Below are 19,857 nucleotides of genomic sequence, written 5' to 3' on the forward strand. Positions count from 1 at the left end.
ATTGTGTTCGGATTAAATATTTGTAGTAGATTTTCTAAGAAATAACAGTTTTCAATTCCGTAAACAACCTAGAAAGTAAAATTTACTTAATCGATTAACTTGAAGCTGTTTAGAGAACTCTCTATGTCTTATAGTAGAGGACCAGATAGCGAATTCTGGAAAAAATTAAACAGATTTTGCCGTTCTGGTCTTTAAGAATGCGTTGCAAATTATTAAAGTTGGCAAAAGACGTTTTGTCAAGCGTCTAGATATAACCAGTGGCTAATCTGATTGACAAATAGTTTTATTGCTAGGAGGGTGCATACGGATCTACCCATTTATATTAAGTTAAATTTTAAACGCGGTTAAGAAAACTTTCCCAATTTTTATTCCATTATTTCATGTCAAAAATTAAGTTTTTATTTTACATCTATGTTAAGTTTTCTCTTCCCTTATGCTTAAGTTTACCTTTTCATATATTGCAAAAAGATAAAACATTTTTATTGAACCTTGAAATTTATTTATTTGTTGCAGTTTCATCTTTGACGAATTCAAAATTTACCGCCAAATTTAGATTGTTCTCAAAAGCACCACAATGATCTTAATTTGTTGCATACTTTTCGGCGACGGATAGAAACTACCAAATGTTTGATACTGCTTGTATGCAATTTAATTCGAAGGATAAATAGATCAGAGTGGCCTAACTTGTGCTTGCAGTGAAACAAAAACAATTAGATCCAAGCTCCATTTTAATCCAGTATGTGTAAGGACCTAAAACTGTTTACTGTTTCACGACTGTTTAACCTCGTTGGTTTCTCTAGGTGCTGAGTAGCGAGAGATTAGTTTCTGATTAATAATTCCTTCGTTTTATTTCTAAACGAATTTTAAAAGAATTATTTTTTGATTCCCATATAAACGTCTGGTGATACTTCTCAATAATAAGCCGAAGGCCTTAGTTGCCAGTGCTTGTAAAATAATGTTAGGTTGATAGCTTACGACTATATCCTATAGTTATAATAATAATAATAATAACTTCTCAATAAACTCACTAGATTTACAATTAAGGTGACCTAAATACTTGGTCTTGCCAAGTGTAGCCTTAAACTCAGATTAGGGCTCATATTGGGTCCTGATTTTCTCCATGTCAATCAGATTCATGCGTGTTCTATCAATGGCATTTGATGTTGTTGTCTCTTTACCCTCAAAATATTCCTGTACACATTTTGTGAAGAATCCTACCAAATTGATGCGATACATGTATTATTTTAAAATATTTATTTCCGCATTTATTACTTGGTATTCAAATACTGATTTCACATGGAAATAACTCCAAGATGTTCCTGCTTATGACGCTGATTGATTACTAGTTTAATTTTATATTTAAAAACATTTAATTACTTTTCATTTGAATTTATCATGCAACAGTGTGCATTCTCAGACAAAACTAGACGAAAAACGAAAATTATAACAGGATGCAATAGTCGCGCCACACTGACGACAGAGTGGAATTCCTAAATTTCCATTCTCTCCGCCCTAGGAGAGACCCTTGAACATAGTAAAAACATTCTTTAGCTAACTGGCGCCAAAAGGCGTGTCACTAATTGCTACTAAACGACAAACATTAGGCGCCAACCAACTCCTCTGCCATGGCCTCCTCCTACAACTCTCACACACTCTCCCTCTCTCTCTCTCTCGCTTTCTCTTCCAAATAAAACAGGAAGTATTGCATTTAAGTTTCTTTTTAAATAAAAATATGGATATTTCATTTAGTTGCCACATCATAGGCTAATAATAAAAGCCAATTAAGCAAAATCAGTGACAACACCTGTATGTGGCTATGGGGATGGATCTCTCCATCCTACGACTCTCTATGACAATAAATTGCCGCTAAATGTCACTAATAAGCATCCCAGAACTCAAAGAGATCCACATATAAAATTCTCCCTATATACTCCAGCCTCTTTCTCGTCTAATTAATTTATGATTTTCCTCACCGCATTAATCTCACTCAAATGGCAGAAGAGGCAACCGATGGCGGCGGCGTCTCCGAGAAAGATGTCGCGAGCCTCCAAAAGCAACGCAACCAACAAACAAAAAAATGTCATACAGATGTGTGGTGCCCCCAGGAATGACACGTTGTTAGTCTGGTGTTAGGTTGGATCATGTTTTTCCCTTCGTTTTTCTTTTCTGTTGTTTCACTTTATGCATTTATCATAATATATAGAAATAAAAAGAGTAGAAAGAAAAGGAAAGGGGAAATCCATGTGATGTCAAATTGGCTGTATCAAATGGATTAGTATTTGATCTTAATTTTGACAACAAGGCAACAAGTGGAAGTGGGAAAAAGCTAGACGGGATGTTGCCTATATAAAGAGATCTGACTTTGTTAGTACTGTTAGTACGAGACATGCCGTACGGTGTAGGTGTATCTGATCTTGGCTTGAGTTAACATTATAAAACTGCAAACCGATACACAGAAATTTACGTAATTGCAAGTTTTTCCAGCATTTTGCCATAGGTTTAATCTGCATTGCCATATATAAAACGACTTTTCTTATTAAAAATTTTTAAATTATTTTTCGTTTCATAATTTTCACCATAAAAATATATTGTGAGGGTTTTTATCGATACTTTTTCTATATTCTATATATAAAGGGCGGGGTAAGATTATCAGTGTAAAAAACACATTTTTGGTGAATTTTGTTTTTAAATGTGGATTGAGCAAATTTACTTAAACCTATTGTACACTATTAGGTATACTTTTAACAATATTTTGTAATTTTTTCATGAGAAAATTAAAAAAAAAACAGCTAGTGACAGAGCTTTTTCCAGAACGTGTTAGAAAAAAAAAACAAATCAAATAATCCCCCAGCGTTCTCTGATTATATTTTTTTTACCATCTAAAGTATAAACTTCCATTTTTCTCGAAAAATTCACAAAAACACTCTTAAAAAATGTAAACTATACGTTGGGGGAAGCTGTTTTATATGCAGAAAATGTGTACCAAGTTTGAAATGAATCGGTCAAATAGTTTCCAACTGACAGTCAACACGGATTTTGAAAAAGTAAGAAATCACCTGGGACACTTTTTTTAACAGACACCTTCTTGGGTGCAAGCATTGTTTATTTAGAGCGAAAATGTCCTTTTAATCTAAAGATTAACTCAATTTAAAAAGCAAATTGTTGGCAGATCCCTAAACGTACCAAGTGGAATTTGTATTAATCAAACAATACTTGTAATTCCTTAATTGAATGTTAACTCTACATTTATAGTCAGAACTCTTGTCCCTCTATCCGTTTTACCCCTTTTTATTTTAGTTTCTTTTGAAAAATTAATTAAAACATATGCTCATCAGTTTGTATCATAAATCTAAATCAGTTTCAATTTGTGCGTAAAACTGTTTGATATCACAACACAGAAAGAGCGAGAGAGAGAAGATGGGGAAGGAAACGTGACGAACGAGGGGAATAAGTGGAGAGACTCCATGTCAATTAGTCGCTGAATCTCATCCTTGGCTCATTAAAATGCCGTCGCCAAAATGCAACTACCACAGAAGAGAGGAAAGAAAAAGAGAAGAAATCCATCCGAACCATCGATGCGTTGAGGTGGCAACACAATAAACACAAGAATTTTTTCCATCTCTCACTCCCCTCTCCGACTTCGATGTCAACTAGAGCTGACTGGCTGCTGTCTCCAACTTGGCTGACTTGGCTGACTGACTGCCTCTGGCCCTATCTGGTAGTTGTGGCCCAAAAAAAAAAGTAATTACAGCAAATTAATTGCTTAATGCTGTCAGGGTCTACATTGTCTGCTAATTTTTCACCAATTGCAAAAGTTTTCTCCCCATTTAATTGCCTCCATCATCAGCAGCACATGGAATCACTGAAAATTGATTGTACAAATAAACTACCTACCATATATTTCTTCGATATTCGAGGTGGAAATGGAAGAGAAAAAAAACCCACACGGAAATCAGCTTCCCATTCGTGAATGCTCCACTTTTTTTTTTGTCATATAAAAAAGCAACTCATACTTATGATTTAACTTGCATGTTTTGTAAAAATCTAATTTGATAATTGGTTGTAATTTATGAGTTTTGTCTGGCTGCTTGCTTAAAACACATAAAAATTGTACACCCAGAAATCTCCTGATGATCACCATGATCATGATGTTTCTCAGAACTGAGAAACGCACACATTAAATTAATAATATGCACTTCTCCAGTTTTCTTTCCTTCTCTTTCTGGTTTTTGGTTTTGTTTTTTTTCCATTTTTTTTTCTTTAATTATTATTTATATCTGTCAGTTTTATAAGAGGCGTTGGTTGGCTTTGCATTTGCCCCTGCGTTTGGGTGTTAAATGTCTTTTAGGGAGCTCTTCATAATATTTTGTTTTCTTTCGGTTTGTTTTTTATGAATGAAATTTAAGGCAGAAGGCGTTCGTTAATGAGGCTTCTGCTATAGATAAGATGTAATTCGAGTACAATTTTCTATTGAATGAGGTAAACTAACAGTTTAATATCTTATAAACTTGCATATATATGCTAATCAAGGAATTAAACATATGCCTAAGTTTTTTTTACTTTATGTCAAGGTTGTATTTGAGATCTCATTGTTGGTGTATAAAATATAGATTTATAAATATACAAATTAACGATAGTTTTCAAGCAAATTTACATTTAAATTTTAAAGTTTACAACCCAAAAGAAATTATTCGTTTCTTAGTTTTGATTTTCTTCGATTTTTCAATAATGTTATTGAACAGGTCATTGTATTAAGATACTTTACCGTAAGTTTTCTAAATTTAGCCCTAGCCGGTTTTTTTTCTGATGCATTTTAAGGCAAAGTTCAGATCTTGAGGCCAACAATTCAAACGGGACACAAATTCTAAAATTTAAAATATTGCAGTGTCAATATTTTAAACTTTAATTAAAATTTAAATTTTTGTATGGTTTTTTTGGGTCCTTCAACTTGTTGAAGTTTAACGGTACTAATTGATTATTTTTGTTGAACTTGTACAAGTTGTTTGACATTTCTTTCATCCTAATTCTTTAAACAACCTGCAATATATTCGATCTTTTCAAGATGTAATAATGTTAAATTAGATCTTAATCAATAAGGACTTAAATCAGGCAAGTAAAGTAGGTACTTGAACATCATATTTTTTGCTAAGAGCACTCTAGTCTATACACTCTTACAATTTTATTTAGATTTTAATACCATAATTATCCTTGATAAAATTACATAAATTTCGAAAATTATCTGATGATAATAATATAATTTTAAAATAGATTAGTTAATATTTGAAAATGAAAACATTTTTACATATTTCTAAAGCAACAATTGTAAAGTAAAATATCAGATTTAAAATACTTATAATTTCAAATAAAACTAAATGGCCCATATCACGCCTTTATTGAGTCATTAACTCTATTTATCTTTCACATAAGACTCAATTTTCTTGTTGGGGTTTGAAATCTGAACCAAAATTAGTCAGATCACACCAATTAGCCGCCCTCAAGGCGGCTGCAAACAAACAAAACTCTATAGAAATGAATCATGCTGAAATTTCACAATCACAACCACAAAATGAAAAGAGTTCAATGATCCAATGGAAATAAAAGGACTAAAACACAAGTGAAAATGTTACCTTTTGGGGCAATTTGAGGTAATTGGAGATCCCAGAGTTTGGGAATGTGAGACCAAAATGGCGTGGGAGTGTCAAAACTAAACCAACAAAAAATATATATACAGATGTTATGCTCTACTCCCTTAGTAAGATCGATTTCTCCAGCTTGACTTTGACTTGTATCATTAGTAAAATGCGTTGACAAAAAAAGGGACGACTCCAGCAAAATAAAAAAAAACACACACACACACATAGTCATACATTCATCCACACGCGACTGAGTCTCCAGGCGTTCAGGAGGATGGACTCGGTGATTTATAGTGCGTGCGCCTGACAAACACTTGAGACGACATTGAGGGAAAGTGTGTGGTGTATGGGGCAGGGCAGTGCAATGAAAGTGAAGTGATGATTTATAATGAAGATGCATTCATGGTTATTAATTAAATGCATCTTCTTCTGACACCGTTCCACACCATTTACCGTTAAATGCGAGAGTGAAAAGAAACCATGGAAAATCTGATCAAATCTTATATAATATTGAATCAAAAATAAAAATTGGTATGTATATACATATATATGTATGATTCTGCAACAAATTGTTAATTGATGAGAAATGCCAAGTGCCAAGTCTGTCTACAGCTCAGTGATTTTTTCGTCTTGGTTCTCGTCTCTGGCAGCGGAATTTAAAATATGGCAAGCAATAGTCGAATATTCATTAAGTGCAATTATGAAAATTAAGTTGTCATTTTGATTTGAATTCTGAGGCAAATTCCCCACACTATAGTTCTATAGATCCGTGTGTGTGTGTGTGTTTGTAGATACACCCAGTTGGAGTGTTTATACTCATTAAATTAAATCAAAATGACAGCCACAGGCCGTCCTAAATGGGCCCGACTGAGGGGAAGATTCTCCACATAATTTTCTCACTCTCTCTCTCTCTTTTCATACTAATTAACGTATTTTCACAATATTTTGTTTTAAATTGTGCATAAATGCAAAATGCTAAAAACACCCTGTACCCAAAGATTTTTTATTTCTTATTTTACTTTTTGTTTTTTCTTTTTTGGCTCTCGTCCAATTGAAAACTACCAAAAAGATTTTACGGCAAATCATTTCTCATCGTTGCCATCGTTTCCATTCGTCTATTGAATCTTGTTCCTTTTTAGTTTTTCAGGTTTTTGGTTTTTCCCTCTCAACTCTTGCCCAACTGAGTTATGTGTTAATAATTTCGAATTAATGAACGTTTTATATGGCCAAAGATTTGTGTGGTTCTTTGCCCGTTCAACTGTGCTCAAGTGTGCTTTAGGTAAATTTAGATATTTTTTTTTTCGTCCGCCTTTTGCTAAACCTAATTTGGCAAATTAACCCAAATAAAAAATATTCTAGATAGGTGAACAAATGTAGAATTTAGCTTTTTCCCGGACGAGCCTCGCAAGCTGTGGAGATTCAACCTTCACCGAGTCGAACAGATTTAATTTGCACACACCGGGTTTTATTTTCATCAGCTTTATTGTATATATTAGTTTATTAGCTTAGTAGTAAAATTATAATTTACTTCACAATGTTTCTCTTTATTTTTGATTTCACTGCTCACACTTCGAGACGCAACTTTACCGGCTTGCTCTATTCGACTGACTCTCTTCGGACTGACTGACCACTCCTCACTATCGTATATCGTTTTTAATCGATAGTACATCAATACCCGTTCTCACTCGAAATCACCTCTACCATACCGCGATCCTACATTCGGCCATCCGACCTCCACATTCGCCCCGAATGATGGACACCATTTTTTCATATACTCTGCCACGGTGGTAGTACCCTTCGGACCTTCTCCATCTCCTACTTTCTCAACCGCATAGCGACCATGCCTCATTTTCCGAACAACCCGATAAGGTCCCAAATATTTGCCCTTGAGCTTAAGGCCAGAACCAAACTGCGTCCGCTTGACGGCCACCAACTCGTCAACCTCATATTCACTTGCAGATTTTCGACATTTATTAAACGTTTTACGGTTCTCTTCTTGCATTTTACTTATGTTCCTCTTCGCTGTGTCACGTATTTCGGACTTATTGTTTTGTAACTCAACTAATAACTCTTCTTCTAACATACTCTTTAGTTCTAAATCGTAGCTAGTCCTCATCTCAGTACCAGTTAATATCTTAAAGGGTGATATTTTCGTGCTTCTAGGTGGTGACGAGTTTATAAACTGTTGCACCCTACCTACGTGCTTATACCATGCTCCGGGATCACTGGCACACAGTTTCGTCAACAATGCTATAACAATCCGATTAACTCGCTCTACTTGCCCGTTTCCTCTCGGAACTCCTGTCGCAATCACTAAATGTTGTATCTTTTGCGACTCGCAATACTCTTTAAAAATGTGAGACGTAAAAGCGCTACCTCGATCACTAACGATCCTCTTTGGATTACCGAACAACTCTGACTGTTTCTGCAATCTCTCAACAACTTCTTCCGAACCAGTACTTTTCGTCGGATATAACCATACGTATTTCGAAAAAGCATCGACTACTACCAATATGTGGTTATATCGTTTCTTGGTTAACTCCATCGGCCCGACATGGTCTACATGAAAAGTCACTAAGGGCTCATCTCCTTTATCAATAACATTCAAGAAACCTTCCTTTCGACCCTGTTTCGATTCGCTCACGATACATTCCATACACGACCTCACTACTACCTCTACTTTGCTCCACAGACTAGGTATATAATACTCTCTTTCCACTAGATCAACCGTTTTTTTAACTCCGAAGTGCCCTTGTCGATGAGCAACCAATATTATCTCTTGCTCCATGCTAGTAGGTATTACAATAAGCTCCTTAATGGGATCTTTATACAATATTCCGTACTGCACGTAATAGTCGGCGTGCGCTCCCTTTTCTAACACTTTCAGAATCGTGCTGATCCATTCATCTTTTCTCTGTGCAAATTGTATTTTACTCTTCAAAGAATCTCCCGACAGTAAACAATATACCCTACTCAATGCGTCGACATGTTTCATCTTTACCCCTGATCTATGCTCAATTTCGAAATTAAAGTCTTGCAAGAATATAGCCCATCGGGCCACCCTTAGCGGAACGTCACGTTTCTTTATCGTCATCGCAAAAGCATTACAATCGGTTACTATCTTTATCTTGATGCCCATCACATATATTCTCCACTTCTTTAATGCTTGAATTATAGCCAGTACCTCTAACTCGTACGAGTGATATTTTTCCTCAGCTGGGGTAGTTCGTCTGCTCATGTACTCTACCGGATGGTATTGTTGATCCTCCGAATCTTTTTGAAGTAAAATCGCGCCGTACCCATACATACTCGCGTCACAATGAACTTCTGTCACACTTCTAGGATTAAAAAGACGCAAAACCGGTGGATTACTCAATCCCGCTTTTAACTGTTCAAAAGAAGCTAGCTCTTCTATGCCCATTTTAAAAGGTACGTCAGCTCTCAACAAATTTGTCAACGGCCTAGCTATCGTAGCGAAATCCTTCATAAACCTGCGAAAATATGAAGTAAGACCCAAATAACGTTGGACTCCTTTCACATCCCGAGGAACTGGAAAATTCTCAACGGCACTTGTCTTCTCTTTTGACGGTTTGATGGTGCCATTTTCTATGATGTATCCCAAAAAATTTACCTTACGCTGAAGAAATTGACATTTTTTCCACTTTATCTTTAATCCCGACTCTTCTGCTAAACTTATAACTCTTTTCAATCTCTCAATACCCTCAGACTCATTTTTTGCTGGAATAATAATATCATCCATGTACAACATCAATATGCCTTCATTAATCAACGGTCTCAACATTGCAAAAATATATCTAGTAAACACAGCTGCTGAATTATTAATGCCGAACGGTACAAAATTGAATTCGAATTGCCCATTTTGAGTAACGAACGAAGTAAGTTTCTTTGAGTTTTCTTCAACTGGCACATGGAAATAGCCATTACACAAATCAAGAGTTGTAAACACTCTACCTTCTTGTAGCTTATGTAATACATCATCAATCACTGCCGTCGGAAAATTATCTCTTATAATTTTCTGATTTACTCTTCTATAATCGCAACATAATCTCTTTTCTCCATCTTTCTTCGGTACTAATACAATTGGAGAAGAATACTCAGATACACTATGGCGGATTATTCCTTCTTCTAACCACTCTTTGACCTGTTGATCGACTCTTTTCTGATCTTCATACGATAAGCGTCTTGGTTTCTGATATACCGGTATTTCATCAGTAAGTATAATCTTCATTTTCACTGGACAGTTAGCTGGTTTCACCGGACTATAATCCGAAATGATTTCTAGGACTTTAGACTTCAACTCAATGCTCAAATGAGAAAGCTCTATCTCTGACGAAAAATTTTCGACTCTCGTAGTCAATATCTGCCCGAACGTGTTTTGCAACTCTTCTATGGGACTTACATCGCGTACTGGGGGTGGATCTTGTGGATTACTGTAACGAGTAATAACTTGATTTCCTCCAAATGATCGAGTATTCCCGTAAAACACTAATCCTTGTTTTCCCATTGTAGCATTTACGACCTCAAATACGTCATTTCCGATTACCCCATCATATAATGTATCTCTATCTCTCACTACATGGAAACACATCTTAATAGGAACACCATCTAAAGCCGTATCTAACTCAAAAGATCCTTTGGTATAGATTTTCTTACTTCCTATTCCCAATAACTCTTTCACATCCGAACTCAAGGGAACTGGGTAAACTCGTTTGTAAGCGCTCTCACTTATAGTCGAGATATCACTACCTGAATCAAAAAACGCTGATATAACCTCATTGCCAAAACGAACATCTTTAAATACCCGATTATATAATTTCTGAGTAAGTTGCTGCACTTTATGACTATCTTTTTCGAACATTTTTCCCTGCATGCTACACTGATTCGCCTTATGACCTGGCTTGTTACATTTAAAACACTTAAACTCGCTCTCTTTACAGTTTTTCGCTATGTGATTTCTTCCTCCGCACTTGTAGCATCTTGGCTCATTTATAGCAATATCTTGCTGCTTCTTCTCGAATTTTGATGCTCTAGACCATTTTGACTCTTTCTCAGTAGATATTTTCTCGTACATTTTCATGTTTTCTCGTAATTCTCTAAAATTCCTGGCTTGATACAACACAGTCTTGTTTTGCTTCGAATCTGGTATACCCTCTATTATATATTCTATAACACTTTCTTCGTCTAATGTGCTCTTTTTCGCCAAACTTTTCATTTCATAAAAATATTCGATTAAACTTTCACTCTGTTTTTTCTTTCTATTCTCGAGTAGCTTATGTACTTGTTTTGCGGACAACTTCTCCGAAAATTCTCTCTCTAAAGCTGACTTTAGACTAATCCAATCGGTAAGACCGTCTTCGCTACTGACAAACAATTTCGCAGCCCCTTTTAACAATTGTCTACTATAAATGAATTTCTGTAAATCGTTCCATTTGACTGTCTCTGCACAGTTCTCAAAATCTGCAAGCCAATTGTCGACATCTTGCTGCTGGCTGCCATCGAATACAGTTAACGAATCTTGTATATCTCTTAGTGTAAACGCCATTATACTCTGTACCTCTTGTTGATCGTTTACTACTTGTAAGCTACGCTCTAGTGAGTCCTCGTAGAAGGATGCTTCCTCAACTCCTGACTCGAAAAAAGATATTAGTCTTACTTGTAACTCTGCCTTGTTTCCCTTAATACTCAAGTTATTTTCTTTCAACTTTTCTTTAAGCTCAGATACCGTGAGTTGCAAGATTTCGTCGTGTAGCATAATTTAAATTCAAACAAATTATATAACAAATTTTGATCATGTATCTTAAGCTAACGTTAGTGAGTTAAGTTAATTGATATCAATCTACAATGTTATACAAATGTTTTACTCTTTGGTTATGGTCCTTTCTTGCTCAGTTAATACTTGCTCTTGTATCTCGACTCTGTTGCCGTCCCTCTCGTAAGCCAAAATCGCTGCGTACGCCTCTGTACTCGATCGTCGCGTCACACACACTTTTGGGGTTGATGCCGCCGTCGGTGTGAGCGTTGCTCTCTGGAAATTCTTTGTCGTCGTTTGTATGAATGCTGCTCTCTGGATACTCTTTGTGTCTTGTCGGCCTCAATAACGCACTCTACGTTTTGCTACTTCCACTTGCGATGGTTGATGCCGTCGTCTGTGTGAGTGCTGCTCTCTTGAACACTCTTTGTGTCTTGCTGCCTCGTCACTGCTCTGCTCTCGATCGTCGCGTCACACGCACTTTTGGGGTTGATGCCGCCGTCGGTGTGAGCGTCGCTCTCTCGTCTCGGTTTTGCACTCTCTGTGCCTCGCCGTTCGCACAGTCTGTACCTCGTTGTTCACACTCTCTGTGCCTCGTTGCCTCCTCTCTTAGGTTTTTCTCTTGTTGCCTCTTCGTTTTCCTGCTCTTCTCATCACGTCACGCACACTTCTGGGGATGATGCCGCCGTCGGTGTGAATGTTGCTCTCTCGACTCGTTCGCACACTCTTTGTGCCTCGTTGTTTGCACACTCAGTGCCTCGTTGCCTACTCTCTTAGGTCTCGTCTTGTTGGTGCCTCGTTCAGCTTCGCACGATCATGTCGTTGTCTCTCTGGTTCGTTGCCGTGTTGCCGTCTCTGTCGCTCTTATGGATTTCTTTCTTGTTTTTCTTACCACATGGCGCCAAAAATTTTCAGTGGACGCTCGATGTGCTTTTTTTTTTTTTTTTTCGTTTGCCAAGAATCTCTGCTGCTGTCTCACTCTCTCTTGTGTACGACTTATTCCAAGAATTGACTGAATTTCACAATTTTTCCCATGGATTTAACGTTTTTTGTACAACAATTTAATGACTGATGTACAATAACGGATCTCAGACTGCAACAATTTGATGATTGATGAATAGTCCTACCGCCAAACGGTTCCTGGACGAGCCCCCAAGTTGTAGAATTTAGCTTTTTCCCGGACGAGCCTCGCAAGCTGTGGAGATTCAACCTTCACCGAGTCGAACAGATTTAATTTGCACACACCGGGTTTTATTTTCATCAGCTTTATTGTATATATTAGTTTATTAGCTTAGTAGTAAAATTATAATTTACTTCACAATGTTTCTCTTTATTTTTGATTTCACTGCTCACACTTCGAGACGCAACTTTACCGGCTTGCTCTAGAGCTGGGAAAACCATCGATGGCACCATCGATATTATCGATGGAACCGATGGAGTGCGATAAATCGATGGAAATTTTTCGATGTCGATATATCGAATTTCTTTTTGGGTCCAACATGGGTGTAAGTAAATTGCAATGTATTGTTTTTTCTGCCTTTCTTTACATACAGGTCTACGTACTTTAATTCTATCAAAGTACCTATTTAACCCTGGCAGTTCCTCTTGTAAATTGGACAAGTTTTTGTAAGGTTTTTTTTGGTTTTTTTTTTTTTTTTTAAAATAAGAACCTCTTATTAGCAGTAAGTTTGGAAATCGCCCATTGTTTTGTTGTGCTTAAAGAGTTTTTAGTTTTCGTTTTTTGGACTTAGGACGTCACTCTTTTGTTTTTATCTTGAAACTATACATTTTGTTTTTTTATTTAAGAATATTTCAGAAATTACAAGCTTAAGTCTTTTTAATATATTTTTGGTTGAATTAATTTATAAAGGGCTAACTTATAGTTAAATTATACGCTAGATAATTCGTATAGATGATTATAGACATATGAATATTTGAAACTGTGTAATATTGAAAAACGACACCAAAATATATATGTTGAATAACTCGTTTAAATATTCGATGGTACCATTGATAGTATCGATGGTTTTTTCCATCGATGGAAAAAATATCGAGTGGAGCAACTATCGATGGATTCCCAGCTCTAGCTTGCTCTATTCGACTGACTCTCTTCGGACTGACTGACCACTCCTCACTATCGTATATCGTTTTTAATCGATAGTACATCAATACCCGTTCTCACTCGAAATCACCTCTACCATACCGCGATCCTACACAAATTTTCCATTTTTTCTTTTATACCAATTAAGAATATAAGACTAACTCAATCGAGTCCCAATAATTCGACATGGCAAGGGGATAAGTTTTTGGTTCAAATTATCACGATTTCCATTAAAAGAATTTAGTTCAAGGGTTTAAATTTTTTCCGATCGAAATTTTCGATTTAGAGGGTTACAAAATATCAAGACTCGACTGTATAAGGAATTAAAAAAATTATTAGTAATAAATTACATTTAAAGATTTGCTTGTCAAAATTTTAATGGAACTTGTGCAGGATCAACATACAGGGTCTTCCAGAGGGGGGACGAAGAAGTGAGTAGATTCTGTATATCCTAATTTTCCAAATACATTTAATCAAAATGCTTGGACATGGATCGTTTACAAATCTTTTACCCAAATAACCTGCTCTATATCAACATATGTATACTATGATTTTAGAAGAAAATTTTCCAATGTGAGCGCGAATTTTCCCTCTAATTTCAGTGGTCACACGTATAGTATAAACTAGAATCATGCCCGTAATGTAAATTTTTTATGATTACGAGCATATAAATCTTTCAAATATGACATATACAGCCTGAGGTGAATTAATAGAAATTTGGCCTAATAATATGAATAATAATGATACACCTTCGTAAATATATATTCCATATAATAAACTATAACTATTTAGAGAGCAAAAAAAAAATAAACCGTACGACAACAAACTTTAGCTTAATGGATAAGCAGTATATCTTTTCTTTTCTGCTTATCTTAACACAAGGATATTGATTTCCAATTTATCGATTTACGGTATTCAGTGGAAATTTTTATTTCACAGCTAATAAAACTAACTAGCTAATTTAACTTACTTATTTGAAGATATTAAAAGAAACCTATTCATTTTTAAGTACTAAATCATTGAAAAGATTTCCTAACGTTTTTAAAACATGTCAAAATCTGTTGTTTAAAAAGTCAAACAACGGTTACAAATTTATTAATTAAAAAAAAAGGAAACTTAAACCTTTTAAAAAGTAACCTGTGATATTAATATAACAGAAAAACAGTAGTCACAATTTAGCAAAGTACTTAAAAAAAAGCAAACGTAATGAACAAGAATAGGTTACACTTTATTGTCATCTCCTTTCTCAGATATGAACAAAAATGCTATACATAGAGTATTCAGTTGAAGCTAACAATTCCGTATAAAGATCAATAGCTAGGATTTTTTTATTCTCATTAAATACAAATATGTTAATAAAGTGGCATTTAAAAACGTCGTTTTAATGAGATTTTTTACCTTCGGAAATTCAAGTTCATTACGAAATGTATTCGATGATTTATCTCTATAAAATATATAGTTGAAAGTAGCTAATTTTTGTATTAATTTAAAAGTAGACAACATAGACATACATATGTTGTCAAATATGTATATTATAAGCTCTTGAAATTAGTAAGAATTTTTGGCTATTGTTCGATTTTTCGAACAGAAAATTTAGACATTTTAAAAAAAAAAGTATAAATTTAGCGTTTTGTAAGTTAGTTACATAAGTAAGTAAGTTTTATAAGCTTTAGTCTGAACTACTCTATAAAATTCCACGGGTTATCTTACCATCCTCAGGCATAAATTTCTGATATTCCTTGATATATCAATATCAACAAAGTCTTTTAATGAAAGACAAACTTATCGAGGTTCTTTTTACCGTCTGATCGATCTGTTTCAATGGATGGAAAATCTTCAGATTTTATATTTTTCAGTAAAAAAAAGAAACTATTCCTTAATATGCTCTAGCTTGAGTTACCTATTGACAAAGTTATATACATATCTATGTGCCAAATTACTTGATGTCTTCATAATATTTTTTGAATTTTCAATACAATTTTCAGAGATCACACTATATTCTTTTACATTATATTAGGACACTCTTAATTGAGGAAGCAATTATCTAAGGAACTGAAAACAATTTCACCTTGCGCAATGATATTACTTTCTCTATATAAATTCATATAATAATAAATTTATAAATTTATTTCCCCAGACCACATCATTTTGTATATAATCATACAAAATATACACATTTTCCGATAATTTCAAAAAAACGTGCCCCAATATTTTTACCCCTCATTCATTAATCATTTGGTATGATAAATATGTTGGCAAACTTATTAAATATATTTAGCAAAACGCCATCGAAATATTAAATAGCTCTACTTGTAGACAATTAGCCAAAAATTATGACTTTTAATCATAGCCGACAGAAACGTAGGCCACACCCCACACACACACAGCACACACACACACACAGCAGCGATGGGGTACAGAACAGAAAAGACAGAACTGAACAGATCTTAAAAATAAAACACACATGTTTTGCATACGAGCCAATAGAAAGTGCCCATACGGATACACATATATATGTATCTACATAGATCCCGCCCATTGAGGCAAATTCATCTGGCATCTTGTTAAGGATTCTTTCTTGGGCATATTGAAATTAGTTTTTCGAAAACATTCGTCGCGTGCTGTTGTGTTCACTGATCTCTGGCTTCGTTCCAAATCGAATCGAAACGAAACGAACACGAATCGTATACAAAATGGATTCACAATCTGTTGTCCGTCGGTATCCGCATAGTTTTTCAATTGAACAGATTTTGGCCAAACCCGATACGCGTTCCCCTCGATCATGTTCTCATAATTATGAAGTAATCGATGAAACACAACAAATACATCAGCAGCAACAACAACAACAGCAACAGCAACATCCGCCACCATTACAAAATGACTTGGGTGGATCTGGAGTTGATAACGATATCGATGTCTCTGTTTCATCGCGTGTCTCAAGTCCAGCCACATCAAGTTGCCTGGACGAAGACACTCTGGAAGATGGCAAAAGTGACAACGATTTGACTTCGGATGATGGCAATGGTGTGTATAACAAGAGTATCCCAAGGGTTTTATAGGGTTCTATCTCTCATTATAAACATTAGGAGAGGATCATTAAGTTTAAAAGTTAACGCTCAAAATTTGTAAGAGTTAGAAAAATATATTATATAGACAGTCCGTTTCATATGAAGACAAGGGTTTTTGGGTGTTAACATTCATCTATAGATATATTTTAAATGGAATTTGATGCATTGTAATGACAATTCCCAAAATTTTCAGTTCAAAATCCCAACAGGGGTAACTCCCGTGGACAATATTAGACATTTTCGAAATTTTTTCAAATTATTGTAGGCAATTCTGTAGACAATATTAAACATTTAAAAATTTTTTTTATTGAATTTTGTGCTTGATTCAATTTCCAATCGAAACAAATATTTAGAAAAATTATTCTAGAAATCCAAAAATTATTCGAATTTTTCATGTTGTTAAATGCATTCCATCATCAAAGGATCCAGCAAATTTATTAGTATTTTCCAACATATTTGATTAAGCGCTTCAGGTTTTAATCAAATTTGTATCTTGACTAAAATCTAAGATCTTGACTAAGGTCGAGAAAGAAGTTTTTTTTTTGGTTTGGATTGCATTGGATTTAGTTTTTCGGTTTTTTCCAAACTGAAAAAAAAATTTACTTTTTCTACTTCGTTGACATTTTTGTTTCAAAATGTTAAAAATATTATTGCCAACGTATAAAAGAGCTAAAGCACTTAATGTATATACATAAGTACTTCTTTCAGTTTATTTGTTTACAAATGTTAAAATACTTTGAACAATTGTATTTCGATTAGCCCAAAAACAAATCAGTAAGCTAAATTGAAAATTGAATGATTCATTAAATTTCTTGGGAGCTGAGAAAATTAAATTCAAAGTTAAAAAAACAAAAACGTGCTAACCCACTGACCACCACTGTATATGCATTTATTATCACATTTAAGTCAATTACTCGTTTAAGTTTGTAAAAAGAAGTAGCAGTAGCAGTTTACACATTATTTACATTTAAAAATCGGCCTGAATCGGTCTAATTAAATTTCCCAAATTTGTTTTGGTTTCCAGATAAATGTTGTAATTAGGTCTTTTCGATATAAAACTTTTCCTACCTAAGTAACACATTCTAGAAATTGTATCTGTAATTAGAATTCTATAGAAACGGATTCCTTCTTGCTAAGATCAACATTGTTTAAATCTATCATTTAAATATACGAGAAGGCGGAAAAGTATTTAAAATGAATTAAAGACCAGAATGCCGATTGTTTCCGCCCGATCTTTATGAAATTTTACACAATCATTAATGAGTATATTAAACTAATGATTGTTATGTTTTATGATTGAAAAGCGTTTGCTTACTTTTGGATATAAACCTATAGAAGCTATATAAAATTGATATTGAGGTTTAGATGTAATAAACCGAGAACTATTATTATATTTATATTTTTGCCTTTAAGCTAAGTGATTAACTGGGCCGATCTAGCTGAATATAATATATAAAATGTCTGCAGTAATTAAAAGCCTAAATTTACATACCATCTGAAAGGAGACAAAAGCTTTGATAAGGAATTTCGTACAATTCAATTGATTTTAAAAGTTGATAAAAAATGAGTTCATTTTCTACAGAATTCAAGAAAATGTAGGCATTTCTTTATATTGTAAAATCTATCCGAAATTATAATAAGCAAACTAAAAGTCATGCAACGCATTTGGTTTTGAAAATATTATTAAATTTGATGCAACAAAGAATGAAAACGATATGGAGTTGGAAAACTTAACATCAGTACAGAAAAGAATGATAAAAAAAAGGACTTTTCAATATTTTCTTCACATAGTAAAAGCTAAAACTAATATATATGTTTTTTAAACTAGAATACTTTCAAACTAATAAACAAATGACTTTCTAGATTAGATATACCTTAATGTATATTTGTATTAGTTAAATATTTACAAATTATAGATACTTTCCCTTCAATTGCCACTGATGTTTACGGTTGAGTGATCTTGTCTGTCATTCGTGAAATTTAAAAAAACGAAAACAAAAACAAAACAAAAAACAAGAGATATAATAAGAAATAATGAAGCTTTGAATGGATGTCACAGAGCGAGCTAATGATGCAAATGTCAAAAGCAACTACACAAAGAAATCTCGAGGGAATCTATCAGAGGTGATGCAGAGAGAGGATGGGGGCCGGGTGAGGGGTTTGGCAATTTATATGGCAATTTGTTTGCGGTCAAACAAAAAGAATGTTTTTAGTCAAATGACCAATTAGATTTCAAGTTAAATGAATTGATGCACACGAACAAAAACAAAAAAAAAACCAAAGCACAGCCAAAAAATGTAAATTTAAATTTAAATTTAGAGATCGACAAACGAACAATTTGCTGTCGGTAGCAATTAATGTCGATAAGCCACTTATTTTTTGTTATTTTTCTTCTTTTTTTTGCAGCTCTTCAGGATGATCGAAAGAAACGCCCTCGAACTGCATTCTCAGCATCTCAGATCAAGGCATTGGAAACGGAATTCGAACGTGGCAAATATTTATCGGTGGCCAAGCGAACGGCACTGGCAAAGCAATTGCAATTGACGGAAACACAAATAAAGATCTGGTTCCAGAATCGTCGCACCAAATGGAAACGTAAATACACCTCCGATGTGGAGACATTGGCCTCCCATTACTATGCCCAACTGGGCATTGGTGGACTGGCCAGACCCATGGTAGTGGGTGACAGACTTTGGCTATTCAGTCAAACGCCGGCGGGACCAACACCCATACAATCCATTATGTTGAATGGCGGTGGAGCTGCTGCACCCATGGCCACGTCACATAGTCCCGCGATTACAGGACCCATGCGTCCATATCAACCGAATGCCAGTGTAATGGAAAGTGCCCGCAATTCGATATTGGCTCGCGGTCAACCTTTGAACTTTGCCATGCCCTTTGCCGCAGGAATGACGGCGAAGACACGTTGCAAATCCTATGTGGATTACACGGGAATGCAACCACTTCACGGCCATCCTAGTGAGGCATATTTGCAGATGAAATATGCCAGTTTACCACTGGAAACGGAAACCGAATCATCATCATCATCCAATGGCCTGGCCGAATTGGAACGTGTCTTTGGCGATAGTAATGCAAATTTCCTAAAGCCAAACTCTGGAAGTTCCATTAACTCGTATCGCGATCCCTTATCCAATAGCCAACAACAGCAACAACACTCAGAATCTGAAAATAGTGACATTGATTGCGAACATCTTGATGAAGATGAATAATTAAATATATTAATTTTATATAATTTATTATTATATATATATCTGTATATTATTA

General features: G+C 34.8%; 1 protein-coding gene across 1 annotated transcript; it reads left to right on the forward strand.

Moving 5' to 3' along the window:
• The first annotated feature begins 16,128 nt into the window (after positions 1-16,128).
• Positions 16,129-19,802, forward strand: LOC6639912 (ventral anterior homeobox 2b). Its single transcript, XM_023174839.2, has 2 exons — positions 16,129-16,528; positions 18,979-19,802. Exons 1-2 carry the CDS (start codon positions 16,198-16,200, stop codon positions 19,800-19,802), a joined length of 1,155 nt encoding a protein of 384 aa, XP_023030607.1. The 5' UTR covers positions 16,129-16,197.
• Positions 19,803-19,857: the final 55 nt, after the last annotated feature.

Source organism: Drosophila willistoni, assembly GCF_018902025.1.
Source record: "Drosophila willistoni isolate 14030-0811.24 chromosome 2L unlocalized genomic scaffold, UCI_dwil_1.1 Seg196, whole genome shotgun sequence".
Taxonomy (NCBI): domain Eukaryota; kingdom Metazoa; phylum Arthropoda; class Insecta; order Diptera; family Drosophilidae; genus Drosophila; species Drosophila willistoni.